Source organism: Hypomesus nipponensis, chromosome 2 (genome assembly GCF_054491055.1).
Source record: "Hypomesus nipponensis isolate SF chromosome 2, ASM5449105v1, whole genome shotgun sequence".
Taxonomy (NCBI): domain Eukaryota; kingdom Metazoa; phylum Chordata; class Actinopteri; order Osmeriformes; family Osmeridae; genus Hypomesus; species Hypomesus nipponensis.
Genome location: NC_140362.1, coordinates 19,330,001 through 19,356,626, shown reverse-complemented (window position 1 = coordinate 19,356,626; position 26,626 = coordinate 19,330,001). Strand labels below are relative to the sequence as shown.

At 45.7% G+C, this 26,626-nt stretch overlaps 5 protein-coding genes across 6 annotated transcripts in view; 1 reads left to right on the top strand and 4 right to left on the bottom strand.

The window, feature by feature from the left end:
• The window catches only part of cadm4 (cell adhesion molecule 4), an 83,525-nt gene extending 83,228 nt beyond the window's left edge, over nucleotides 1-297 (bottom strand). Inside the window, exon 1 of the mRNA XM_084670802.1 lies at nucleotides 48-297. Coding sequence (XP_084526928.1) covers nucleotides 48-114 — 67 coding nt within the window. The 5' untranslated portion in view covers nucleotides 115-297. The remainder of the gene's footprint in view (nucleotides 1-47) is intronic.
• Nucleotides 298-3,486: 3,189 nt separating this feature from the next.
• On the bottom strand, nucleotides 3,487-12,179 carry LOC146301378 (cell surface glycoprotein MUC18). Its single transcript, XM_084667208.1, has 7 exons — nucleotides 11,886-12,179; nucleotides 10,919-11,040; nucleotides 10,101-10,308; nucleotides 9,044-9,192; nucleotides 7,076-7,220; nucleotides 5,319-5,469; nucleotides 3,487-4,303 (listed from the first exon to the last, which is right to left on the bottom strand). The coding sequence occupies exons 1-7, from the start codon at nucleotides 11,941-11,943 to the stop codon at nucleotides 4,216-4,218; spliced, it is 921 nt and encodes a 306-aa protein (XP_084523334.1). The 5' UTR covers nucleotides 11,944-12,179; the 3' UTR covers nucleotides 3,487-4,215.
• A 713-nt stretch (nucleotides 12,180-12,892) lies between these two features.
• On the top strand, nucleotides 12,893-15,852 carry taf12 (TAF12 RNA polymerase II, TATA box binding protein (TBP)-associated factor). The gene is made up of 6 exons (XM_084667230.1): nucleotides 12,893-13,076; nucleotides 13,485-13,738; nucleotides 13,884-13,961; nucleotides 14,055-14,169; nucleotides 14,317-14,405; nucleotides 14,760-15,852. The coding sequence occupies exons 2-6, from the start codon at nucleotides 13,571-13,573 to the stop codon at nucleotides 14,793-14,795; spliced, it is 486 nt and encodes a 161-aa protein (XP_084523356.1). The 5' UTR covers nucleotides 12,893-13,076; nucleotides 13,485-13,570; the 3' UTR covers nucleotides 14,796-15,852.
• On the bottom strand, nucleotides 15,849-18,674 carry rab42b (RAB42, member RAS oncogene family). Its single transcript, XM_084667220.1, has 3 exons — nucleotides 18,092-18,674; nucleotides 17,275-17,614; nucleotides 15,849-16,790 (listed from the first exon to the last, which is right to left on the bottom strand). The coding sequence occupies exons 2-3, from the start codon at nucleotides 17,490-17,492 to the stop codon at nucleotides 16,358-16,360; spliced, it is 651 nt and encodes a 216-aa protein (XP_084523346.1). The 5' UTR covers nucleotides 17,493-17,614; nucleotides 18,092-18,674; the 3' UTR covers nucleotides 15,849-16,357.
• Nucleotides 18,675-19,569: 895 nt separating this feature from the next.
• The window catches only part of ctps1b (CTP synthase 1b), a 7,472-nt gene continuing 415 nt past the window's right edge, over nucleotides 19,570-26,626 (bottom strand). For both annotated transcript variants that reach the window (XM_084667189.1, XM_084667197.1), the window contains exons 2-18: nucleotides 25,850-26,029; nucleotides 25,525-25,695; nucleotides 25,283-25,383; nucleotides 25,057-25,173; nucleotides 24,469-24,552; nucleotides 24,219-24,299; nucleotides 23,906-24,057; nucleotides 23,357-23,489; nucleotides 23,021-23,109; nucleotides 22,698-22,792; nucleotides 22,223-22,285; nucleotides 21,831-21,874; nucleotides 21,639-21,735; nucleotides 21,463-21,518; nucleotides 21,248-21,344; nucleotides 20,971-21,115; nucleotides 19,570-20,618 (exon numbers count right to left, since the gene is read on the bottom strand). In XM_084667189.1, coding sequence (XP_084523315.1) covers nucleotides 20,540-20,618; nucleotides 20,971-21,115; nucleotides 21,248-21,344; nucleotides 21,463-21,518; nucleotides 21,639-21,735; nucleotides 21,831-21,874; nucleotides 22,223-22,285; nucleotides 22,698-22,792; nucleotides 23,021-23,109; nucleotides 23,357-23,489; nucleotides 23,906-24,057; nucleotides 24,219-24,299; nucleotides 24,469-24,552; nucleotides 25,057-25,173; nucleotides 25,283-25,383; nucleotides 25,525-25,695; nucleotides 25,850-26,029 — 1,784 coding nt within the window. In that variant the 3' untranslated portion in view covers nucleotides 19,570-20,539. The remainder of the gene's footprint in view (nucleotides 20,619-20,970; nucleotides 21,116-21,247; nucleotides 21,345-21,462; nucleotides 21,519-21,638; nucleotides 21,736-21,830; nucleotides 21,875-22,222; nucleotides 22,286-22,697; nucleotides 22,793-23,020; nucleotides 23,110-23,356; nucleotides 23,490-23,905; nucleotides 24,058-24,218; nucleotides 24,300-24,468; nucleotides 24,553-25,056; nucleotides 25,174-25,282; nucleotides 25,384-25,524; nucleotides 25,696-25,849; nucleotides 26,030-26,626) is intronic.

The window sequence follows — 26,626 nt, the reverse complement described above, 5'->3', positions numbered from 1 at the left end:
CCCGCGGATGTTACGTTACCAAAGTCATTAATAAAAGGTATCCTTACCGGAGCGCACGAGGAATGTGAGTATTATGGATAGGGACAAGCAGCTCCAAACAGTCACAAATGCCATCGTTTACTCCTTCTGACTTGTTCCTTGGTATTCCTCTTGCTTGAAGATTTCAAACTGACATGAACCCGCAGGTCCACAGGCAACCAGTCTTAGCAGTGTATTATCGGTCGTGTCGCTTATTACATACCAAACTATGATACACACATTCACACCCACTTTCCCTGTAAAGTGGTTGAGGGGAAGGTGCTGGTGGTTCAGCTGGTTTTCTTGGCGATTCTAAAATGTAAATATATTCAAAAAGTATGTGAAGGGGGCGGGATCTCAAGCTTCTTCAGCCAATGGCGCGAAGAAAAAGCGAAGTGGAGGCGTGTTTAAAAGAATCTGAGGGCGGAGTTCCCAAATAATGACAAGGGCGGGAGAGAGGGGCGCATGTTTCCTTCCTGGAGCTAATTGATATAAGTTTGCTCTAAGTTTGATTGATAACCAGCATTAATACAAATTGTAGCTTCATTTATTTAGCAGCCTATATTCCATCATGGAGAAATAAAGGATGCATCATGATGAAACATAATGGGACAAAACAAAAGGGATAAAATAAAATGTAAAATAATGTAAGTTGATAAAATCTAAATGAAACCCCCATAAAAGCCTTTTTTTTATATAAAAACATCGTGCCTCGAAAGCAAGCATATGCCTTCTCATCAAGGTACAGATACCAGGCATCCTAATCCCATTAGGGTAAATTAGGCCCACTGTTAACAAAAGCAGTTCTAATGGAGTGGAACCACAACTTCTCGTGCGGTTCATGGTGCTCCGGCACGCACAAATAGACCATTAAGAGCTCTGTCCTGAGACCCGGTTATCACGCTCTGGTCACAGTGTACCCTAAATTGCTGTCCAGTCACTGCGTAGTGCATAAACGGGCCCATTATGAAAATGTTTTTATTTTCTCCACATGTAGTCTCAAGGAATCACGAAAACCCCAAACAATCTGTTTTAGGCTATTGTTTTGTATTTAGCGACCCCCTCGGACAAGAATGAGGAATAACATTTCAAAACGCTTTAGGTAGAAAATTATGTCTAAAATGAATGACATATTTCATAAATAGAGCATTCACTGATGGCTTCATCCATTTCATTAAAACTGAATCCCTAAATATCCCACAAACCAAAGCGCAGCCCTTTGGTTATGATCTCCGAAACTTCGGCTATGTTACCCCTGCAGTGTTTCCGCTCCTTCCCTCTTCTGATTTCCACTTGTCTAAGGAAAGCTGGCTTTCATCATGTTGCATTGGCTGGAATGATATCCGCCCCCGCACCCCGCGTCCTATTTCATTTTGCTCTGTCAGTCTCTCTCCGAGTGTTTGTTCCCCAGTTGGCGGGTAGTCAGCGGCATCACCCCTCTCCAGATGGGGTTTTGACGGCGAGTAATGAGGGGCGAACACCTGCCTCTTCCGTCTAGCTTTTCCTCGTCGTTTTAGCACAGCTACAACATATGCGAGATGAACATGCAAAACCAAGTGACCGTGACATGAACAGGGTGCACCGTTTTACACGCTTGGCACTGATGTGATACAGATTGCAATGCAATATATAGGCTACTGTAAATCAAACGTTGTAAAATAGGCCTGACCGAATATCTGATCTGCTCGATTGCCTTAATAGTAGGCTATCTGTGTCGATTCGAAAATCTATTTCAGGGCCTCTTGCCATTTTGACCTTGCAGTATGTGTGGCTTGTGGAGAATCAATAGTTAAGACATGGGTTACATGCTTTCATGCATAAAAAGACACATAATCCACAATCCTAGCTTAGATGGAAATACAGCAAGTGCTTAGCCCCCGCAAAAGTGGGAACCTAGATTCTCCCCTGGTAGTATGAATGTGTGAAAACATTCATATGTGAATGCGTTCCATATGTGTCGATGCGAGCATTTCACTATGTGGATGTGAGTTTTCAGTACTATGAATGAGTGTGTATCGTTTCATATGTGTTTGTGTTTCATGGGTGTTTGTGTAAGGACGGTCTGAATTATTTCCTATACGGCCACTCATAGTTTCCAGTATTTCATTGTAACAAGTTCTACAGTGAAGACAAGTGCTGAACTAAACCCTAGGCATCAATGTCACAGTTCAATCGACCTACCCCAACCAACAGAAGCTTTACGTGTCCGCAACCACCACAGGCCAATACAAAACAACAGACATTACAGTCATATCAACCTGTTGAACTGCCATGTCCATCAAGGTGTGTGCTTCTCACCCACGAGTGCCTCAAAGGCCAAAATAAAACGGTGTTCAGTGGCATTTCAAACGAAGTGCGTTTTGAATTTCCGAATGGAATTTCCCACTGAAGCATGTCTGTTTTATAAATGACTTTTTATCCACAGATGTTTACACCTATAAGCCACCACACGTAGGCTACACTGTATGAAACTTTAGTGCAGTAAAATGGCATTTCTTGACGTCTCTTAATCTTCATGTTTAAAAGCCATCGTTGTAATCACAATGGCCGGTTTTCCCAGATTCGTTAAGTAGCCTATAACAGCGTATGCCTACATCGATCCATTTGCTGATAATGCCTTAGAATAGCACCCAGACCAAAACACATTTAAGTAGGCTACTGTTTTCATTAAAATGGTGGAAAATATCGACGAGGCCCCTTAAACTTTGAGGACATTAATAGGGCCAAACAAACAACAGTGGACGCGGTAACTCTTCCTGTGTTCCAGAATAATAATTTTAATAACATTACCCTCGGTCGTGGTCCGCCGCACGTGCCACCGTTAATGGAGTGTCATTGTTAAACTGCAGCGGCTTCCGTTATTAATGGCGGTGTACGGTCAACCAAATACTGATGGTAAAGTCACATAAAACCCTTCATAACTTCACCAGACAGCCGCAGTGAAAAGCATGTATTGTGAGCGCCGTTGTGGTTAAAAGCATGGTGCTGTGAAGCTGTGTTATGGGTTACAAGGCAGCAGAGGAGAAAATTAAAATGAAGATGTCGCCCATGATGTTTTTTTTAATTATTATTATTAGTGTTGGCCAACAAATAGGGGTATAATGGCCTTGCAGACACTAGAAAGAGTTGAGAAAACTTTCAAGGTTGTTTTTTCATCTACCCACTGCTGTTGTCTCTCTCTTTGTCTTTAGTCTCTCTGCATGAACCTTTTGAAAAAAAACCTTTAGGTGTGTGCGGGGGTTGTTGCCTTTGTTCCGTAAAGGTCAGTTGTACTGTAGGACTGTGTGGTCTACACAGGAGAATGCACTAAACAACCTTGCATAGAGGATTCAAAACCAAGATGGCATCGGATTGAGTGCATGTTCAGACAAGCGTGGACTAGCATCCGGCTTTTTGTCAATACTGTCCCGTGCTTCAGATTTCCCGTGTCTTAAAAAAATTGATTGTTTAAACAATAATGAAAGGCAATTCAAATTTTTGAAAGCTGTTTAATGACACAGATATAAAAAAACAAAGAGAATAAATGGTTAAGTGCAAAGTTTCACAGCGCTGGATAACTGCGATGGATTAACATTTAGCAAACCCCACCTTGAAAAGATTCCCAGATTAGTTCAATTTCATTTTCTGAAATAATCAATAATCTTAATCTGGTAACACAATCAAGTAATTACAGCGAAAAACAAATACTCATTTGTGATACCTACAATAATATGCAACTTGCGAAAGAAAGGACATTCTCAAAATGTCTGAGGCTGTCAAAGTGCTGGTGCCGGAAACAGAGAGCTGTGCTTCTCGGGTTACCTCAGAAGATAAACAATGAACAGTTTACAGAAACCTGCTGCTTCTACATGATAAGGACCCATACACCTCAGTACACATAGAAATGAGAATCTCCATTTTGTAAGCTTGCAAAATCAATAGCAGTTCAATAGCAAACCTTTTCAAGAAATACACAAACATCCCCTACAGGGACGATGTGACAGTAAAACATTCATTGCCACCCCCATTCCCTTCTTTTAAGCCCCATTCTTCCACAAGACCAAGACCTCAGGTTGGTGTCACTGCCCAGCCTTGCCACCTCTTCTCCCACCGGCATGCTCCCTCTTTCCACTTCCTCACTCTCAAACCACCTTCCCATCTTCCTTCGAGCATTTCCCCCTCCTTTCCCTTCCCTCTCCCCTCTATCTCTCCATGTGCTCAGACCAGCGGCTGCTTGTCTCCGCTGGTGGATGGCAGAGACTCACAGCTGGCCTTGTAGATGGGCTTCTTCTGGGAGTGGTCATCACTGGAGAGGGGGGATGAGAGCAGGGAGGAGGTGAAGGTCCAGCACATTTGGTGTAAATCAACACAGTATATAGGTTCTGGAGACGTAGGTCAAATAATAGACCGTGTTTACTTGTGTCTGTGTATGCCTGCCTCATCATATTATTTCATTGTATTTCCTTTCTTTCTTCCTTCTCTCCTTTATCTCTGCTAACTCTCATACAAGGGCAAACACAAATAATAACAGAGCTGAATACCAGCTTGCTCCTTAGCTGGTTTGAACAGTCTTTACTTAAACCCACATAAAGTATCCTTGAAAAGAAAAACAAACACTGCATATAAAAAGTCATGTTTTTATGTTTTACGTGTATTTACATAATTATCTTGCCCACTGTTGTGGGGTTAGTTAACCTGACAGCATTTTGGGTCACAATGATTTGCTATGCTGTGTGCGAAGGAGAGTTCAGCCTTGAAAGGTTGTTATTCTAATTCAAGCAAAAGCTTGCCTCACTTATGTAAGAATAACGCCGACCCATTTTTAAACAACTCTATGAATGTAATGGCATCGCTGCCCGTGTGCCTCTGATCTGCCAGCGAATGTGTAAACACGGAAGGAGAAAGGGTCAGACATGAGGTCAGACATGAGCAAGTCTGTCAGCTCCACAGAGACCCAGTGTTCTGTTCTGCTCTCTCTCTCTCTCTCTCTCTCTCTCTCTCTCTCTCTCTCTCTCTCTCTCTCTCTCTCTCTCTCTCTCTCTCTCTCTCTCTCTCTCTCTCTCTCTCTCTCTCTCTCTCTCTCTCACACACACACACACTCTCACACACACACACACACAAATGAATGCATCTACACACACGCAGACACAGACAGCCTTGGAAGTGTCGTAAGAGTCAGAGTGAAATATGAAGTCAATATCGGTATAATGTGTTGACATAAAAGAGGGATGGATAGAAGTGAAAGGGGGCCAGAGGGAGGGAATATAAAAGCACACACACACACACACACAGGAGGTCAGAGGTGGGGGTCCTCTACTTACATGGGTCCCTTGCTGGACCTGGTGGTGTTCTGCTTGACTCTGCGGCACAGGAACACGGACATGGACAGAATCAGCACCAGCATGGCCACGCCTGCCGCTGAGGTCATCAACATGAGACGGCCGTTGGTGGACTCGTACCAGGGGGCGTCCTCTGAAAGACAAAGTTTCATTATTCCCCCAAACCAGATTACTCGATGTGATAATCAGACCTAATTCTCAAAAAGGTTATTACAATTATTCTTTGTTAATTAATAGGTAATTAATATGTTATTTTGGTAGTCCCTGCCTGTGCAACTACTTAAAAGTGGACAGAAAAACAGTGTGATTGATGATTCAATTCTGGCGCTAATGAAACGTCTTCGCTATCATAAATGACATACATCCCATTTGATTGCCTAAATTGCATTTTTAGAGTTCACATAATTGAGACGATTGCAATCACAAGGATTATAAATTATATTGGGTGATAAGATGGAGTGTAAAACCTTGTGTGTGTTAGTGCAGAATTATCATCTCAGTGCTTGCTGATAAAGACGGAGAATGATGAGTTTTGTAAATTGGATTAGCGATGAAGTAGTAATGTAATTATTCTCTTCCGACGCATCTTTGCTCTCCAGGGAGAGGTGCATCAGCTGGGTCTAGCACACCTTTATAAGACTGTCTGCCCGTTAGTCAGAGACCATCTCTGCACAGGGTCAGGAGCAGTCTGTAGACAGCTGGGTTGGTAGTGTTTTGGAGACAGGCAATTTGGAAACCTTGTCAAATACTTGGGAGGCACTAGATTGGTCAACCTCAGCAGTGACACCAATTTGGTGCCAACTATGATTAAATCGATGGATCGGTCCAAATGTTAAAGTGCTTTCATGTAAATGATCTCTGCATTTGATTTAGGTCTGCTGCACACACATTCATCTTTGATGTCTAATTGCCATTAACTTCCATGGTGCAATTAAGCCCTTTCACTAACTTGTCTCCTTTATATCAGATTATTATAAATTATGCGTTCTACCGATGGCTTTTATTTGAGGACAGATTCTAAAAGAATGCTTTCATTTTCAGGAAGGACATCATGACAGGGATTCTTTTGGCTACTGAAAGGGTGCACATTTGGTATGAAAATATGTGTATACGTACACACTCTATGCCCATGGCCAAATTAACAATGTGAAACTAGAACTAAAGTCGACAAGGTTTTAAAGTGTCTCATCTTTTCTCATGGTACTCTAATACCCAAACACAACAGCTAGCCCTAACCCTTACTAGGCTGTCCATCTGGTGAGCGCTCCCCACCCAGGCACTCCAGTCCGGGCACTCCTAACCCTCTTTCAACACTCCTAACCCTCTTTCAACACTCCTAACCCTCTTTCAACACTCCTAACCCTCTTTCAACACTCCTAACCCTTTTTCAACACCCCTAACCCTCTTTCAACACTCCTTACCCTCTTTCAACACTCCGAACCCTCTTTCAACACTCCTAACCCTCTTTCAACACTCCTAACCCTCTTTCAACACTCCGAACCCTCTTTCAACACTCCTAACCCTCTTTCAACACTCCAAACCCTCTTTCAACACTCCTAACCCTCTTTCAACACTCCAAACCCTCTTTCAACACTCCGAACCCTCTTTCAACACTCCGAACCCTCTTTCAACACTCCGCACCCTCTTTCAACACTCCGAACCCTCTCAACACTCCTAACCCTCTCAACACTCCTAACCCTCTCAACACTGTAAACCCTCTCAACACTGTGAGCCCTCACCAGGAAGCACGGTGATACTGATGGTGCGGCTCTTCTTCAGGGAGGGCACGGTGGGATGGGAGGCCACACAGGTGTACGCCCCCCCTTCCTCCACTTGCATCTTCCTCAGGAACAGCTTTGAAGAGGGCAAGATCCAGTCCTCACCCTGGGAGGGGGCAAAGTGGACAGAGAGGGAGCGAGGGGGAACAAGGGAGAGGGGGGTTCAGAGAGGGGTGAAGGAGAAAAGGTAAGATGGAGGATGGGAGAAAAGGGAGAGAGAGAGAATAAGTGATTGTTATTGTGTTGGTTGCATTCACAGAGGACACAATAAACCACTGCACATAGCATGTTTACCTGGGCACTAACTCTACTGAATGAACCCATTTACGAAATAGACGCCCATCAATGACCCAGATTCAAGTAAGAGCGATGAATCGCTGCACAGCAGCACACTGTAAATTCAACACATAATGAGCCCACGAGGGGGGGAAATTGTTGACACCAAAATAGCAAAACCATTACTGAGCGAGAACACCAGACAAGGGAAGTATAGAAATAACAAGGGAGAACAACACGAGAAGGACTGTAACAAACCCACTGAATCCCTTCTTTTATTACACCATGCAAATGAATTGGCTCCTGGAAGTCCCTGCCCTTGCCAAGAAAGTCCATTTCGAATTGAATGGGAGCTGAATTAAGAGGATTTCCAGTAAAGGCCAGGTTTGGCCAAAATTGCATTCTGTATGCAAATCCATTGGCTCCCAGTGCGCTCAAATCGGACTCCATCCTGTCTCCATCCGGAAGCCATTCTCCAGAGCCAGTTTTCCTGTCTGCTGCTTCCAGCTGCTGTCTGTCATCTAGGCTGGACTGTGCTGCTCTTCAGACCCATTACCCTCCCTCCCCTCAAACACACGTGTGTACACTCACACAGACCAACATATTAACACACACACACACGTATTTATATGTACACACACACACACAAACACGTGTACGCAAACACTGATCGCTCACTTTCCAGTCAGAAGTTATTGTACTCTGCAAATGTTAAATGTGCATGCAAATTCAGCAGTGGTTGGCTGTACAGGTAGAGAGAGGGTAGAGAGAAGGTAGAGCTTGGAGAACAGACTGATAATGACCAGTGAAGACAGGCTTTTCCCCTCCACACACCGGTCAGTGAAAAAAAATATAAACTCTTGAAAAAGTTACCAACAATAGGCAAAAAAGCAAGGCTGTTTAATTGGAACTTGGAAGAAATGTCAGTGAAAATAAATGAGGGAGGATTTTTAAATGGGGACATTAACCTTAATCTTTCAGATCAAATCAAATAACTAAAGGGCAAGTCATCAATCACGACTGCATGTGTCGCTATGTCTAAATGCTTAGGTGGAACTGAGAAGTGCCACTGCCTTATTCCACCCCTAGGGGGAGGCAAACACACATTAGTCATTGTCATTGCACAAGACTGTTACAACTTTGACATTCAATCTTGAGATGTTGTCATGGACGTGGGTAAGGGTGTTGTAGCTATGGCAACGGCCAGTCAAACAATTCAGCTACGGCTAAGCAAACACGGAGGATAAAATCATTAAGAATCAATCCACCTAATTGTTTTCAGGTTGACTGCCTCTTGGGTATACCTCATTAGTCTATTAATCCTCTATGAGTGGAATAGCTGCCTCCACAAGTGAGAAGGGCCAGACCAAGAATCCTTTAGTGAATCAGTGACGACAGGAGGAGAGAGAGACAAATAGAGAGAGAGACACAGAGAGACAGAGAGAGAGACAGAGAGAGAGAGAGAGAAAGAGAGAGAGAGAGAGAGAGAGATAGAGAGAGAGAGAGAGAGAGAGACGTGTGTATGCGTTGTGTGTGCGTGGTTTTGATCAATTCACGTTTCAGGGCACGCAGAAGGGACCAGGAGAGAATGTTAACCGCACGGAGAGAGAGAAACCCAGAACTTTCAGAACCAAGAAAAACCCGGACTCTCACCTCCTTCTGCCAGTAGTAGTCAGGAGTCTCAGAGGCTGTGGCGGTGCACTCCACCTCCACATCGTCCCCTAGTGGCACACGCAGGTCTTGCATGCTGCTGCTGAAGTAGCGAGTGAAGCCCGTTCTGTGCACAGAGATGTCGCGCATGTCTGAGAGGAAGGAGGAGGAGGCAGAGAGGGGCACAGTTGAGCGTGAATCGGATGCATCGTCCGTGGCGAGGGCGAGGGCGTTTGGCTGTGGGTGCGAGGGCAAGTCAGTACACAGAGTGTCCGAGGTAAACTGATTCAGTTCCTCGAGTCTATTTCTCTCTCTTTTTGATAGCCCTCCTTACCCAACCGCGGGGGCCGGGACAATCAATAGTTATGATAATGGGCCTCCCTGCCTGGCTGCTCTCAACAATGGCTTGCTGTTGTGTATAATGGTTCATTTTCCTTTCGTGTGTACATCAATGAAAGAAGCCTTCTTCCCATCGAGCTCATGCTCTCCTCCCATCACTGTCGCTTCTAATCATTCCTCCCTATTGATTGGCCAGCGGTAGCAGAGCCTATCAAAGGACATTACGGTCAATTCGGTCACCACTGAGGAGGTAAAGGGAACTAGGCTGGCACACCCTCCATCTCCCCCTGCCTCCCTCATGTCCTACGTAATTGTTGCTGGTTAGCGGTCGAAGGCTACAAACTTTTCGAAGGCTTGGGTGCGTATGAAGGTACGTGATGGCCGAACTTTGGACACACCTGAACTATGTATTTAGGGTTATTATGGGATGTATCTAAAAGGAACTTGAAGTTAGTAAATGTGATCATCCATAAATCAAATGCTTGTTTTCTGAGCTCCTTGAGTATTTTGATAAGCCAGTCACTAGAGAAAAAAAGATCTCTGATATAATCTGACCACTGACCAAGGTCCCACGTACCCCAGCCCCCCAGCCCCCCAGCCCCCCAGCCCCCAGCCCCCAGCCCCCCAGCCCCCCAGCCCCCAGCCCCCAGCCCCCAGCCCCCCAGCCCCCCAGCCCCCAGCCCCCAGCCCCCAGCCCCCCAGCCCCCCAGCCCATACTTACAATTCACGGTGATGGACAGTGGCTGGGAGGAGTTGTCTGAAGCGGTGCCATTTTCTGCCACGCAGCGATAGGGGCCCTGGGAGTAGCTGTAGATCTGAGAGATGTAGAGGAGAAGGCGGCCGTCCTGGCGACTGACGTCGACATCATACTGCCAGCAGCGACGGTAAAAGGAGCCCTCTGGCTCCAGGTTGTACCACTTACTCATGTACTGAGGGAGAGGGACAGACAAAGGTAGAGAGGGGGAGAGAGGGACAGACAAAGGTAGAGAGAGGGAGAGAGGGACAGACAAAGGTAGAGAGAGGGAGAGAGGGACAGACAAAGGTAGAGAGAGGGAGAGAGGGACAGACAAAGGTAGAGAGAGGGAGAGAGGGACAGACAAAGGTAGAGAGAGGGAGAGCGAGATAGAAAGATTTTAAAAGAATGGCATTTACATAATCTACAAACAACAAAAACTTGCACTGTCATATGCGGGTTCAGGGACGGGAAGGAAGGAATTGTCATTTGTTAGAAGGAATATTGATTCACCTCAAAGAACAGCCAATCAAAAAGCAGATAATAAGCCACGTGATTTGTGTACCGTGAGCAAACATGCAGAACAAACTGTGGCCTCGTAACAGCACAGTATAATGTCATACTGCACGACATTAAACACAATAGTCTCAAATAAATGTAACCTTGGCATGTAACTGGATGGCAGCCACAACTCCCATGTGAGATTTGAACCTGGGTGAGCAACTTAGTATCTATCGTGAACCTAATGCCCCACTGTTATGTTGTTGCTGCTGCTGTTGTTGTTGTTGAGGGTTGTGGCAGTTCACCTTAGTATAGCGCTCAAAGTGGACCTGACTGATGTTGAGGTCCGACTCTGAGATCAGACACTCCAAGATGACCTGGTCCCCCTCCAGGACCGGCTGGGAAGGTCCCTGGATCATCAAGGCAGCTACAGAAACAAAGGAAGAACAACAAACATGAAAACTGTGTCAGTTGACTTATGTTGCCAAAGAAACGAGAAAAGAGAAGTGACACAGAAACGGTTTCTAGTGCTAACTTTTTACTTTGGGCTGTGTTTTTTGGTGCAGTGCAATTTTTTTTTCTTTTTTCTTTTACAACGCCTTCTCTCTCCGGATCTTTGTCTGCACAGGCAGAGTTGGTGTCTAGCCAACACGCCAAATAGAGGAACTACACGAACAGGTTCTGTTGTTTCAGAGATCATCGTGATAGCAAGATGCCCCCTACTGGCCTCAGACGTTTGAGGAAATGCATCACAACACGCACTTCTAATAGTGGTCCAGCTCTGTTTTTCTTCTCTGTGCAACGAATTAAAGTGTTACACTGAATTGTATTTCTGAGCTATTCCATGAGACAACAGTAAAGAATGAAAAAATGATAGTCTAAAATGAATGTGATGCATACAGTTCTAAACCTTGATGTCTGACTTTCAATTTCACATTCAAATGAATTTTCAGGGGAATTCCACTTCCCCTACAATAATGTTTGACTACAATTAGCATGAAGTTGATTCAAAATATAAACATACACACACTTCTTTTAGTCCTGTACACAAATTGGACACACATAACAGATTGTACAGTATTACTGTAAAAACATAACCTACCTAGGATACATACATACCCTATACATTATACACTATTGTGTTTCCGAATAAGTTTAAAAGTGGTTTTATAAAAACAAAGGAAACACGTACAAATAGGCAAAGGGAAGTAGAGTGGAGCTGAACTGAGCTATAGACGCGGAATAGATCGTGTCTTTGAAGGTTATATTTACCATAGCAGCCAAGAATGTGTACAGTCGCCACAATTGTGAGAAGCAGAAATGCCTTCATGTCTTTTGACACTAGAGAAAGTCGTTGGTTTAATTTTCTTTTCGTCTTCACCAGAAAGTTTCTGAAAGTCTAAAATGAAAGTTTGGTTGTACCTATTTATACAACCTTTCAAGAGGCGTGGCTGTGGACATCTCGTTTTTGGTCCAACAATATCTATGATTTAGACTGTGTGATACATCAGTTGGCTACTAGCCTCAATTTGTTTTACAATGTCAAGCTATATTAAACTTTAGTGTCCAACTGTCTGTTAAGAGAATAATTGTGAACTCGGCTACGCAGATAAAACAATGCCTACTATAAGTGCGTCACTTGTTTCCAAGCAGTGTCCGAGAGGAGAGTTACCAAGGAGGCGCTCAAGTGTCAAGTTGTGTCGCAAAGTTCATTGACCCCATTATTTACCGGACTAGTAGTAAAACAAAAAGTGCTGAAAATATCATGTTTCGGCGTTTTTATACGCCGAGACTGCTACCGCGTCCGTATGGTTTTCGTGGCACTTGAGCCTCATTGTAATTACGGTTGACTAGGCTATTCGTTTTCGTTTTAGTAATTTAAAGTTTATGGAACTTCCTACTTCAGCAATATGTTGCTTTCGGTTACACTGTTTTGGATAACCTGTTCTGATGTATTTTTGTTGAGTCAGGCGGCCTATTGTGAAAATGGTCTCAATGCTATGGTAGCAATTTATCTGCACTGACATCTGCTTTGATTTGTCATATTATAGCCGAAATTTCAACTCATGTTTGACACATAAATAACCCGAGGGTATTTGTATTTCTCTCACGAAAGGACAGATGACAATTCAATTCATCGCATCACTAACTGAGTTTCCGTTTGGCAGTTGAAAGGTTATTTACGGTTACAGCAAAAACAGCCTTCTTGAAAATTATAAGGTAACATGCGCGTTACATTTTATCAGCCACTAGAGGGCATGAGTACACCAAGTGTGTTAACCGGAAACCTAACCATAGAAAGCGGAAGTTCTAAATACTAGTGTATTTAGCAACACAAGAAGCGATCACTTGTGTTGTCAGCAGCAGTCGTCTACGAACGGATTATTTGCTCGAAAAAGCTCAAATTTGAATGATATATCGTCAAAAAAGTTAGACATGGAGAGATAGTATTTGTTTGAGCAGGTATGGTTCAAATAAAACGTGCAGATACTGGGACGAAGAATCAAGTCTTGTGTTTTCGTTTTGCAATGCAACGTTAGCTACAGTACCGTAGGACTAGCTGTAGCACGTCAATCATCATGCAAGCCAGCTTGTGAATTTGCCCAATTGTCACTTTATCTTGCAACTTAACTAATTACATACATACCAAATGCTATTTTGTTGGCGATCGGAATATTTAAATGCAACACCATCGTGTAACTTGACAAAGCTATCAAATGTTAGCTATGTTATGTAGTTAGCAAGGAATTTAGCGAGTGTTAGAAAGTGAGCTAGCTAGCAAAGTTGTTTGACATGTCTAACATAGCTAGCTAAGAACTTTCAGGGAAGGGTATACTCAATGTCAGTCACCAATCTCTTGCTCTTTTCTAGAACCACAGACCTGGTCCGTTAAGACCGTGTAACATCTGGACCGGAGAAGAGTGGTCCTCACTGCACACCAGGGTGTGAGGCAGACTATGACCCAGTATCAACCGCAAAGTAGCCGCGCAAACTTCTTCACCGTGAAATCCGAGGTTTCCTCCACGCCGCCTCTCGCCACCAGTATGGCCAACAGCACCGCTGCACCAGGGAAAGCTCTGGGTACATCGGGCCCAGCTGGCAGAATTAGTCCAGAGGGAACTCAGGTGCGTTTAGTTAGGAGGGTTATTTGCCCTTAAGCCTTATAAGCTCTTACAACTCAAGTACTGAAGTTTGAATTGTATGCATATCATGACACTTTTTTCTTGTCGACTTGTACTTGTACAAATACACTTTTACCTTTTTGCCCAGGTGCTCAGCAAAAAGAAGTTGCAGGACCTGGTGAGAGAGATCGACCCCAACGAGCAGCTGGACGAAGATGTGGAAGAGGTCAGACTCGCATTCAAACTCCCGCCCAAACTCAACTCGATATCGTTGGATTACCTAGAGGCCCTCTTTTGACACGATCCCTCTCCCTCTCAGATGCTGCTGCAGATCGCAGACGACTTCATCGAGAGCGTCGTCACGGCTGCCTGCCAGCTGGCCCGCCACCGCAGGTCTAACACCCTGGAGGTGAAGGACGTCCAGCTCCATCTAGGTGAGCTTCCGACCAGAAGACTGAGCAGGCAGCGTTAGAGGCGCCATCAGCCCTCGTGTCTGACGTGAGGGTGACTCTTCTCAGATCAACACTGTGCCTTTACATCTCCCTCCCTTCCTCTCTCTCTCGCCCTTTTCCTCCTCTCAGAACGCCAGTGGAACATGTGGATTCCCGGCTATGGCTCAGATGAGATTCGGCCGTACAAGAAGGCATGTACCACAGAGGCCCACAAACAGGTATGTTGATCCGCTTCTCTCTCTCTCTCTCTCTCTCTCTCTCTCTCTCTCTCTCTCTCTCTCTCTCTCTCTCTCTCTCTCTCTCTATTTCTGTCTCTCTCCCTCTCTCCCTGTCTCTCCCTCTCTCTCTCTCTCTCTCTCTCTCTCTCTCTCTCTCTCTCTCTCTCTCTCTCTCTCTCTCTCTCTCCCTCTCTCTCTCTCTCTCTCTCTCTCCCTCTTTCTCCCTCCCTCACACAGTCACAGCCCTGGAATCTGTCGGCACGTGGGTTTTTCTGTGGAAATTCAGTCGTAGTTTTGTTCGGTGGCTAGCGAAGGGAGTTTTTGTCTAAATGTTAAAATGCTTTTCACTTACAGAGAATGGCACTGATCCGCAAAACAACCAAGAAGTAGCAGGACCCTGGACGGAAGCAGTGAGCCGCACCAACTGCTCTGCGCTTTTTAGTTTATCTTTTGAAAAGGTCTTTGTTTTGTTTTTTTAGTAGGGGGGGGGTGACTATATTATGAATAATGTGTGGATTGGAGAGGGGTTTAAACTGTAAATGTCTGGTGCTGTGGGGAAATGCATCTGTCGTTTCACCTCATGTTATTATTGTCTTCTCATACCCCCCCTACCCATAGACGTTTCCCCACCACCAACCATCCCCACAGAAAAGCATAACAAACTTGTTGATCCTTTTCGAAGTGCTGTTCACAACATGTTGGCCACACAAAGATGCACTCCCCTCTCATCATGGGTGTAGCGTTGACACAGTCGCAGAAGCCTGTTTTTGTGATGGGGTCTGTTAGCGCATCCATCACGCCTTTTTGGTATACTTTTAGTAGTGACGTCCATGTTATTGACTGTGTTGTCTACTCACCTGTCTTTGTTGATATGTCTTCGTCCTCTTGATAGATACTTTAGAACAGTCATTTTGAAAAACTGTAAGAAAGGTTGTGGATAGTCACACCTCTGTAAATAATAAATCAACCTAGAGTATTGATTTTAATCAACCTTTTTGAAGTTCTAGGTCCCTAGGCTACCACCAAATGCAACTGTTGTTCATTTTCATTGTCTCATCTTATCCTGTATGGCATGTGTTCGCTGTTGTGTGTGATGAACATAGTCAGGATCTCTTCTGCTACGTCAGCGAGCTGTTCCCACTTGATGTAACATCAGAAAGGTGCACTGGCTTTGGTATGTTTCCACGGTAACCTGAGTGTTTTTGTCAGCTGACACCTTCACCGTTGAGTTGAACTTGTCTTTTCATACGTCGCTAAAAACGACTTGATATTATTCTAAATGAACGAGTGGAAGTGTCTAGCCTGGCTTGTATTGCCAGGCTGGTGACATGGGCTTCAGGAGAGGCTTCGTGGGGATGGTGAAACTCTTTTGACTTTGGATGGCAGTGTTCTAGTTTAACCGTTTTCTTTTTATTCCATAAAATAAATAAAACAAGATTCATATTTCCCTTTGGCTGTGCCTTTATTTTATCCACTTGGCTGTCGTGATGCTTTTCATTGCAACACTCAGTTCACCTTTGTTAACACAATTCTGTAAGTTACAAATTGAAGCAGGAGGGATAAGTCGAGAGCCCATACAGAACATACAAAATATACAATGGCCTTTGGAAATCATAGCCAGTGCAGATGCATCTAATAGAATATTGAAAGAATACAATTTGGCTTTGATGAGCATCAACCAAATTACCACATCTGCCCGTAAAAAAAAAAAAAAAAAACCTGTACAGCCACTATTATGCAACAAGGACACAGCATGTTCTGCACCCCGGTAATATGACTTGCCTGTTGAATGCCTCACGTCAGTTCATCGTGACGTACACATGAGGAACACTGGGTTTGTCATATCTGAGAGGGAAGCACTCGTATCACTGTCATCAAGCCAGTCCATATCCCGCATCTATCCAACAACCGCGATCCAGAACTTTGCATCTCAGTGAGGAAACCACTTAGGCTCAACAGCACTTCTTGCTGCTTTTGTCCGGCGGGCGGTTCTGACGGCTGAGCTCCTGCTTCGAGGAGCTCTTGACGCCGTCCCAGCCCTCCCTGAGCTGCACCTCTCCGCTCAGCATCCCCCGGTACACTCTGCGCGCCAGCAGCTCAAAGGCCTCCTCCACACTCGCTCCGCTCTTGGCCGACGCCTCGACGTACGGCACGGCCAGCTGGGCGGCCAGCTTCTCGGCCTCCGGGCGGCTCACCTCCCGCTTGCCCTGGTCGTGGTCACAGTCGCTCTTGTGGCCCACCAGGACGAACACCACGGCGTGGGGCTTGACCCGCTCGCACACCTCGGCGTGCCACTGGAGCACGTGCTCGAAGGAGGCCCGGTTGGTCAGGTCAAACACCAGCAGGCCGCCCACTGAGTTGCGATAGTAGGACCGGGTCACTGACCTGCGAGAAAGAAGGGAGAGGGAGGGGGGGGGGTAACCGTGTTATAAATACATCAAAACAACAAGAGGCTGTATCATTGCTAAACTGTAAAGGGAGATCCATAGATCATTTATACATGCAAATATGTCTCATGTCATAGCTTTGTACAGCCCGAGAGTACATTACACCTTCTGAGGTGGATTTCAATATTTTATCAGTATCGTTTGTGTTCAATCGGTAACATTCTTATGTATTCTCAGTTTATTCAAATAAAGTACAAAGTTTGCATTGCTCCTATATATCCTGGTTGTCTCATCCTGAGGATTCAACCCAACAGGGAAGTTAAGACACCCCAGGTTGTACAGTCAGTATCGGCAATGGTCTTTTTCACTCGGCTTAATGTCATTGTATACATTGCACATGACTCTACAGTTATAGACTGAATGATGTTTGAAGGTTGTGATAGACACACTGAACGGCAAAAGGTTTGAACATGAACGTGCACCTGAACCTCTCCTGGCCAGCGGTGTCCCAGAACTGCAGCTTGACTCTGACACCAGGCTCCACCTCCAGGAAGTGAACGTAGAAGTCCACGCCCACCGTCTGATTGATGTACTCCAGGAACATGTCTTCCGTGTAGCGCTTCACCAGGGACGACTTGCCCACCGTCGAGTCTCCAAGCATGATGATTCGGAACTGGTACTGCCACAGAGACAGGTCCATGACTGCTGCTTCTGGGTGGGTGGAGGGGGGGGGGGGGGTGAGGCTGGAAAGATGGAGGGAGGAGGATGTGTGGAGAGGGGAAGGTGATGGCCAAAGAGGTACTGAGGATGGGCGCTAGATGTCTGGAGAGATAAAGACAGGAATAGAGACTGTTGAGAGATACAATGTTCAAGATGAATGGATCCTACGTTACATTTAGTCATTTAATTTAGCAGACTCTCTTATCCCGAGCGACTTGCAGTAAATACAGGGACATTTCCCCCGAGGCAAGTAGGGTGAAGTGCCTTGCCCAAGGACACGTCATTTGGCACAGCTGGGAATCGAACCGACAACCTTCTGGTTAATAGCCCAAGTCCCTAACCGCTCAGCCATCTGACTCCCCATCCTGTGATCCGAAGGTGGAGGGGTGAACTGTCTTCAAGAAGGAAGATAGTCCCCAAAGAGAAATAGTGCCAGGTGGAGTTGAGCAAGAGGAAACCTCCCACTGTGAGGAAACGGCAGGGAAACCGCTCCTGGCGCTCCTAATGCTCCTAATGCTCAAGTAAGTAGTTAACACAGGCAGACTACACAAAAACAAACACCCTTTCATTGCTGGTTACCTGCTGCCCGCGTCTACTTCTACAGTGTAGGGTACTTCCTCAGGTTGTCAGAGGCATCACGTGTAGAAGTATGTCCATTCCATAGAAAGTTCCGCAAGTTGTTTCTGTTTGTCATCTGTGCTGCCGGTCCCGAACAAAACTCCCAAGTGTGAGTGTGCAGGACGTGTTCTCAGAAGAGGGGTGGAGACTCTGCAAGGGTTAGCTCTGCCTGTCCATACATGACAAAGGGAGGGGTGCATGAAAGCACGGTAGGGAGGGAAAGGGGGGGAGCTCTAGCATGGAAAGGGAAGCACATTATCAAGGCGAGTCTTGTGTATCCTGCTGTCACCATGTGTGATGATGTGTCTTCATCAAGCACACAATAAGCAAGGCATGGTGGAAGAATAAACTGTATTGCTCCCCAGGCGAGTCCCCATGAAATCATCTCTGAAATCCCCATGCAAGGTATCCCCCATAGCTCTGCTTATTGTCCGAATCAGCTCAACTACATTTACACTTAGTCATTTAGCAGACACTCTTATCCAGAGCGACTTACAGTAAGTACAGGGACATTCCCCCCCGAGGCAAGTAGGGTGAAGTTGTGTCCCAAGCACACAACGTCAATTTGCATGGGGGGGAACCGATCCGGCAACCTTCTGATTACTAGCCCGACTCCCTCACCGCTCAACCATCTGACTCCCTCAACTAAAAAGGAAATTGAAAACAATGCAGTCTAAACATAACAGCAGGATTCAAGCTGTTTCTTTCTTAAAGGCGTGTCTGTTTGCAGGGTTCCGTGTCTATAGTTAACAAGGCCAGGGGCACATTCTGATATTTGCTTGGTAATAGTGATGCTGATCAATGAGCCAGTGTCTTTGTGTGTTTCATTTGACACTGCTGTATTTGTATATTTGTGACAATTTTGTAAACATCCTCTGATTGTGATCAGAGACAGACAGACCTCACTTGTATTCACTCATCCACCCAGGGAAGGGGCACTGGGCAGACCGGCAGAGATGGCTGCAGGTGTCCATGTTCAACAGGAACCTGGGTCATGAATTCTGACAATGTAGCTTCATTAATTCTGGGTCAGGGGATTTTAATGCTTGTGGACTTTAAACCCCGAAACATTTATCAACGGTTGTAAACGAGTTACCAGACACGGTTACAATCTGACCGTGTTTGTTGAGGAGTCCAAGTAAATGCAGTATAATTAAATGACAAATCACAAAACTAAGGGTGCTATTTACTGTCAGATAGTCCACTAATTCACAATTTCACTGTTCCAACACAAAAAAAAGGCTTAAGAAACAATGTTTGTTTTGTCTTTTTCAACAAAGGCTTCACTATTTTGAAATGGGTACATGTAATGAGGATTTCCCCACCCCCACTGTTGAACCATTCTACAAAAGTAAAACCTGACCTCGATGACCAATGTCTGGTTTGATCTTTCGATACCTCTCCCCCTCTCGTGAATAACACTGCATGTAAAAGGCACATTTGATGTAGCGTTCTGGGGTTTATTACATTTATCAATTCAAACGTATTAAATAAGCTTGCGTACACACCACGCAACAACAATAAAATCGGGAGCATATTCATACATGTGGTGCAGGTGGTAACAGACATGAAAGCTCATCTAAAACAGATGTATTTATATTTACATACACACCAGTGAACCATATGAGAGCAAATAAATACAGGTACTGCATCTCACACTTAATAATGCAGTACAATATTATCCAAACCATTAAATAATTCCCTTCATATTGTCTTTTTCAGCAAGACTGGCTACACCAGACATATTCACAAATGCATATTAGTTTAGAACCCATGACTTCATTTTCAATGGATATAATCAACTGGCAGACCAAGATGCCTCCAGATGCAATTATATAGAATTTGACAGATACAAATACTAACCCAATCAGAGCAACAAAATCTCATCTTGGTTGTTTATGTGGTTTAATGGCTCACCTCTGCACAGCCTTATATAAAACCCAACCCATCATCAGATAAACAGTTTGGATTATTGAGCAACCCTTACTTGGCTATGTCTGAGGAACCCAACAGAATAGGCGATATTCATGACATGATTCATAAATAGATCGCCACAGATTTCACTGTATCTTGCAACTGTCCCCGACATCACATGGGCATTTTTGTCCAAGAGTTTGTCCCTATAAAATCACGAGATCGAGGCATTAAAAAATGGGGAAGAACAGCTGCAACTCCCTGAAAGAGATTTTAGCGAGAGAAAGAGAGAGAGACACAGAGAGAGAGAAATAAATACATGTAAAGTCCAATCAATTACTGTTCACAATTGGCCAGGCTACCATTTCATCCAGGTCGAGACAGGACACCGGTGTTACGATAAACGAACGAGTGAATGAGGACTGTTTGAGTTTGCGTGGGTGACGGGTGAAGAGGCACGTCCAGGCCAGTGTCTCGTTCAGTGAAGTGTTGGTTCTAGGAGAGAGAGGGGAACTTCAGCTCCGAGATCTCAGAGTCTGGAGAGCTGCTGCCACTACGGTCACTGTAGGTGTCTCTGCAACGCAACACAAGGAGAGTGGGTCCACAACGCCTACGCACGCTACATTGAGTCATCTAGCAGACGCTCTTATCCAGAGCGACTTACAGTAAAGTACAGGGACATTCCCCCAGAGGCAAGTAGGGTGAAGTGCCTTGCCCAAGGACACAACGTCATTTGGCACGGCCAGAAATCGAACCGGCAACCTTCTGATTAATAACCCGACTCCCTCACCGCTCAGCCATCTGACCCCCTCTGGCCCGTCATTACACAACACACTGACAGACGGCAAACAACGGCTTCCAACAAGCTGGCAAATGGCAACAAAGCGGTTCAACTTCAACCATGGGAACAGGAATAGGATGGTTACCTTGGTGACAGCCGGCATCCCTTCAGCAGGTAGCTCTGGAGCTTCCCTGCAGCAGCCAGCAGGAGGCCGAAGTATGGAGGGGAGGGCTTGATGGGTCTGGAGAGGAACTCTGGGTGGTACTGAACCCCGACAAAGTAACAATGATCTGGAACAAGCAGACGGATGGACAGTTAGCTTCAAACCGAGGAGGAAACTGGTTTTTCGTGGTTAACCATCAGGACCCTTGGAATTGAATAGAAAAAAAAGGGTGAAAGGAGAGACGTGAAGGAAAGCGTACCCTCCAGCTCGATGACCTCCATCCGCTCTCCCTCCACGTCCTGACCCACAAAGTGGAAGCCCCGCTCCTCAAAGTGGTGCTTGAGGTCAGGGTTCACCTGGCGGGGAGAGGGGCCCATTCTCAATCGCATTGTTCACCGTACGTTCCAAAACAAGAAGTACTTCATTTCAAATGAAACGTTTCGCAGACAACTGTTAACACTTCCTGCCACATACCTCAAAGCGATGTCTGTGCCTCTCGTCCACGTATTCTACATCTCCGTAGAGCTTTCCTTCAAAAAGAAAACCAATTATAAAATCAGCCCAGACACAACCTGCGATGACCCTCTTAAGAAAACGAGGACATTAATTTATTATGATTTCTCTGCAGGCTGCGAAAGGACACCACTCACTCAAAACACTTGTGTTGGATTTGAAGATGGTCCGCCTCTTCCCCAGCCTCATGGTCCCGCCCATCTGGCCGGGGTTGTGTTCAGGCATGTCAATGACCTGTCACATGAGGATGCTTAAGTCAATACTCCCTTGATACACTGTAGAGCGTGCTGAAGATGAATAGAACCTGGGGTGTATTATGGTATACTCACCACTGGGTGTTTAGACTCAGGGTCAAATTCTGTAGAGTTGGCATCTGCAAACAATCATTAGAGTTTCATTTACATTTAGTCATTTAGCAGACGCTCTTATTCAGAGTGACTTACAGTAAGTACAGGGACATTCCCCCCCCGAGGCAAGTAAGTCTGTCTTGCCCAAGGACACAACGTCATTTTGTCACGGCCGGGAATCGATCCAACAACCTTCTGATTAATATCCCGACTCTCCATCAGATACTAGTTGGCACCATTCCCTTTATTTGCAACCAACTGTTTTGGCCAATGACGATAACTTGTGACATTTAGTGAATGACGCAAACCTCATCAAAAGTTGTGAAACATGTTCAAGGGCTAAACCCCGGTGTCTGCCTGGGAGGGGAACTTACCTGGCCAATCAAGAACGTTCCGGGCAAACTCGCACACAGCCAGCTGCATGCCCAGACACACTCCTGAGAGAAGGAAACAGACATGGTTTTACTTTGAGGCTTTCAAATTCACTTTGCGAGCCAAACACTATCACACACACACACAACACATTAGTGTAAAAACCGAAAGAGCGGCGAGAGTGACACAACTCTACTTGGTTCACTTTGAGGACTGGCAATTCATTGTTGGTTCCTTTTGGAATGAAATAATGAATAAATAATGAAAATAATTCCCAGAAATGTGCAAGTCTCAAGCTGTCCGGCCAGTCAAAAGTTTTCCTGTAAAAGCCACATCACATTTCTCCCTTGTGCTGCATGTTCTTCGATGATGAATTTCACTTTTGTAATTGTAAAAGTAATTCCACGAAAGTGGATGATACTGGATGCGTAAAACAACTTTCCTTCACCTCAGCGTTTAGTCGGCACTCTCTCATACCTAGAAAGGGCTTCTTCTGCTTCCTGGCCCAGCTGATCGCCTGGATCTTGCCCTCCGTCCCCCGGACACCAAAACCTCCAGGTACCAACACACCGCTGGGATCCGAACACACACACACACACACACACACACTGTCAAACTTCCAGGGAACAACACACCACTGCCATCAAAACACCGATACACCACTGCTTATCAAAAAGATCTGCTTCCATAAGTTACAGGTGGTGCTTAACACGATGAGCGAAAGGGTCAATACAAAATGGCCCATTAGGAAGTGGACAAGACATCTGCTGCAGAGCCGTAACAAGATGGCCGACACTCACTCGGCGCTGCAGAGTTTCTGCCATGCCTCGTGGTACTTGACTGGCTCCTCCTGCAAGCTGTTGGCCTCCAGGTCTGCAGAGTCGATGTACTGCAGACAGAGGGAGGAGGAGGAGGAGAGGAAGGAGGAGAATCAGGATATGACAAATAGGATAGGATGCCATGTGTCTTGTGAACATGTCTATGTTGTGTACACAGATTCATCCTCATCTGGAACTAACGAGATTTCAGAACCTGGCATCTCCATATCGGGCATCCTCTTTCCTGGACGGATCGGAAAACAAACATCCAGAACCCAAAAGAAAGGTCATGCATCAGAGTGTGATAGGACTCCATACCTTGACCTCCAGCTTGTGATTGATGGCGAGGGCAGAATGCTCCAGGGCTTTGATGACGGAGGCGTAGGAGTCTGTAAACTTGGTGTACTTCCCCACCAGCGCTATAGACACGTGCTCCAGGAGCCTGTCAGACCTGGACACCAAACAAAGTCTTGAGAAAAAAAAGAGTCTGACATGTTCAGTACAACGCTCTGACAACATTGTTGACATTCCAACTTGGATCCCTATAGCTGTCCTCGGTGCACGTGCACACTGGTTTAAAATCTTTGGTTTGGCGGTACTCATTTAAGAGTGGCCATATACATTTAGTCATTTAGCAGACGCTCTTATCCAGAGCGACTTACAGTAAGTACAGGGACATTCCCCCGAGGCAAGTAGGGTGAAGTGCCTTGCCCAAGGACACAACATCATTTTTGCACAGCCGGGAATCGAACCGGCCACCTTCTGATTACTAGCCCGATTCCCTAACCGCTCAGCCACCTGACTCCCGACAACATGCAACTCCCAGGACTCCATAGGGGGTTGGGGGGTGGTGAGGCCGTGTGTCACCTGTCAGACATCTCCTTCCACTTAGTGAGCATCTTCCGAGCCCTCATATCAATGGGCAGGTCCAGGCGCTTGTAGAAGAAGCCCACCACGCCCTGGTCCTCCAGCAGCAGGGGCACTCTGTAGATGGACGACACGTCATGGACACAGATGACCTGGGGGGAGAGAAGACGGGGAAACGTGTCGTTCTGGAGATACTTTCAAAGGTGGGGGGGGGGGGGGGGGGGGGGGCCAAGAGGCACAGGTCGGGATTATGTTCGTACCGGCCAGCCGTCGAGAGAGACGGTATTTTTTTACAATAAGGTGCCAGTTTTACCTGGGTGGGCTCCACGTGACAGAACATGGAGATCTTCTCTTTGACGGCGTTGTCCAGAGGTGTGGCGCAGCGACACATGATCTGAAAACACGTCCAGATTGAGGTAAGAACACACAACAGCCTCAGGAGGAAACGCCGGGGTGACTCTGCATTCCTCAAAAAGCCATTAGAGGAGTACACCGTCAACCTGGGTCGACTATTAAACAGAAAGGAGGAGTTCATCATGTGAATGTTGGTGGTGGGGCCTCACCAGGTCTGGAGACAGGCCAAGTCCTCTCAGCTCTCTCACGCTGTTCTGAGTGGGCTTGGTCTTCTGCTCCCCTGTGGCACAGGGCTGAAGGGGCCACGCCAACACACACACCAGAGCACAGACTTGTAAGTTGAATATCCAAAGTGAAGGCGCAGATTTGTACCACTGTAACAAAGTCTTGATTGCTACACGACAACCCTTTCTCAACCCTGGTCCTGAGGGACCCCCTGCCCTGCAGGTTTTAGATCAGGGATCTCAAACTGACGGCCCGCGGGCCACCTCCGGTCCGCAAAATATAACTATTTTTTTTAGTTTCATATACGTCAAATATAAAACTACTAGTAAAAATGAAAGATGTTTTTTTAATGAAATTATATTTTGGGCCTCATTTAGCATGTCATAGGGAGGGGGGCCCGCGGGCCGGCAGTTTGAGATGGCTGTTCTAGACGCTTCCTTCTTCCAACACACCTGATTCAAATGAATGGGTCGTCATCAGGCTTCTGTTGAGCTCGATAACGACCCATTCGTTTGAATCAGGTGTCAGTATAGAATAACAAACCTGACACACGTGGGAGATAGGACACCTACCTGTGGAACCAGACTGACGTGGATGTTACAGAAGTTCTCCTTCTTGACCTTGAACTGGAACTGTCTGAAGGCCTCGATGAAGGGCATGCTCTCGATGTCTCCCACCGTGCCCCCAAGCTGCCAACACCAGACCACAAAACACAAAAGGCATGACTTGAGTGAAGAAGAAAAAAAGTATCCGGTTCTCGCGGTCCGTTTTGGAACAGGGAGCCGTGGCGACTCCTACCTCTATGACACAGACTTGCGGCTCCACCCCGTCGTCGTCGACGGACACTGTGGCCTGTTTCATCACCCACTCCTGGATGGCATCTGTGATGTGAGGCACCACTGGAAGAGAAGAACAAACGGACAGTACAAATGTCAACAAACCAAAAAAAGACGGAAACGAATACTTTCAAATGTATTGCTTGCTTCCACTGACCACCACCCCCTGTTGGGGTCAAGCCTGACAGAACCCCCCCCTCTCACCCTGCACAGTCTTGCCCAGGTAATCCCCCCTCCTCTCCTTGTTGATGACTGACTGGTAGATCTTCCCAGTGGTCAGGTTGTTGTCCTTAGTCAGCCGGATGTCCAGGAATCGCTCATAGTTCCCCAGATCCAGGTCGACCTCCCCTCCATCATCGAGCACAAACACCTCCCCTAACGAGGACACAGTTTGTCACATCTCACAGAACATATAGATATATACAGATATATTAGCTTCAGTTGGTGCAATTGTACGTTGTGCTGTTTGTATGTTGTTTAGGGATGTTGTGAAAATGTTGGGCTTCACGCAAAAGTTTAAATCCCTTACCGTGTTCATAAGGAGAGAATGTGCCTGCGTCTATGTTGATGTAAGGATCGATCTTTATGGCTGTAACATGCAAGCCACACGACTTCAGGATTGTACCCACACTGCTGGCAATAATACCCTTTCCGATGCCGGATATGACACCTCCAGTGACCAAGATGTACTTCATACTTGATATGAGTCCTAGATGGAGGATGGGGGGGGGGGGGGGTAACAGTTCAGTAACAGGTGTAGCATTTTTATCTGGTGCATCCTTCTACCCCTGACTCGATTTGAAGACCGTATTCTTCAGTATAGACTGCTGCAATAGGAAATCAATTTTAGTATCAATTATAGTTAATCTATTACTATTGCCATATATTTTGGCAGAGTATCGCAGGCGCTGCAGAAGCTAATGTAGTGGCCTAAATAACACAAATTTGAAGTTTAAACTTGGTATTCTTAACCATTTGTTTTGATTGCACGGAAATGACGGAAATGACATACATGGCGGGAACTGTTGTCCCAGAACAAATAACCGCGAATTGAACTTAGCACGACGTCAAGGTCAACTGTTGAGTATCCTTACACTAAGATATACTTAAAACACGAAAAAAAAGAACAGGCGAGAAAAATCTGATACGTAGCTAGGCACTTAGCTGTTGTGATACGCAGTAAGTGAATGCCATGGATAGCACGTTAGCTAGATAGCAGTCTAAAGCAACACAGCAGAACAACTTCTATTAGGGATATATTACTAGACTGACATTTAGCCGTCACAGCAGCATTCATAACCTGAAC

What these genes read in the sequence shown, in the direction of transcription:
- LOC146301378 (XM_084667208.1), bottom strand. Translation starts at nt 11,943, where the DNA reads ATGAAGGCATTTCTGCTTCTCACAATTGTGGCGACTGTACACATTCTT. An exon ending in ACACATTCTTGGCTGCTATG is followed by an intron (nt 11,041 to 11,885) that starts GTAAATATAACC and finishes TTGTTTCTGTAG; the next exon opens with CTGCCTTGATGATCCAGGGA. An exon ending in ACTTTGAGCGCTATACTAAG is followed by an intron (nt 10,309 to 10,918) that starts GTGAACTGCCAC and finishes CCTCTCCCTCAG; the next exon opens with TACATGAGTAAGTGGTACAA.
- rab42b (XM_084667220.1), bottom strand. Translation starts at nt 17,492, where the DNA reads ATGGACCTGTCTCTGTGGCAGTACCAGTTCCGAATCATCATGCTTGGA. An exon ending in GCTGGCCAGGAGAGGTTCAG is followed by an intron (nt 16,791 to 17,274) that starts GTGCACGTTCAT and finishes TCTTTCTCGCAG; the next exon opens with GTCAGTGACCCGGTCCTACT.
- taf12 (XM_084667230.1), top strand. Translation starts at nt 13,571, where the DNA reads ATGACCCAGTATCAACCGCAAAGTAGCCGCGCAAACTTCTTCACCGTG. An exon ending in GGACGTCCAGCTCCATCTAG is followed by an intron (nt 14,170 to 14,316) that starts GTGAGCTTCCGA and finishes TCCTCCTCTCAG; the next exon opens with AACGCCAGTGGAACATGTGG. An exon ending in CCACAGAGGCCCACAAACAG is followed by an intron (nt 14,406 to 14,759) that starts GTATGTTGATCC and finishes TTTCACTTACAG; the next exon opens with AGAATGGCACTGATCCGCAA.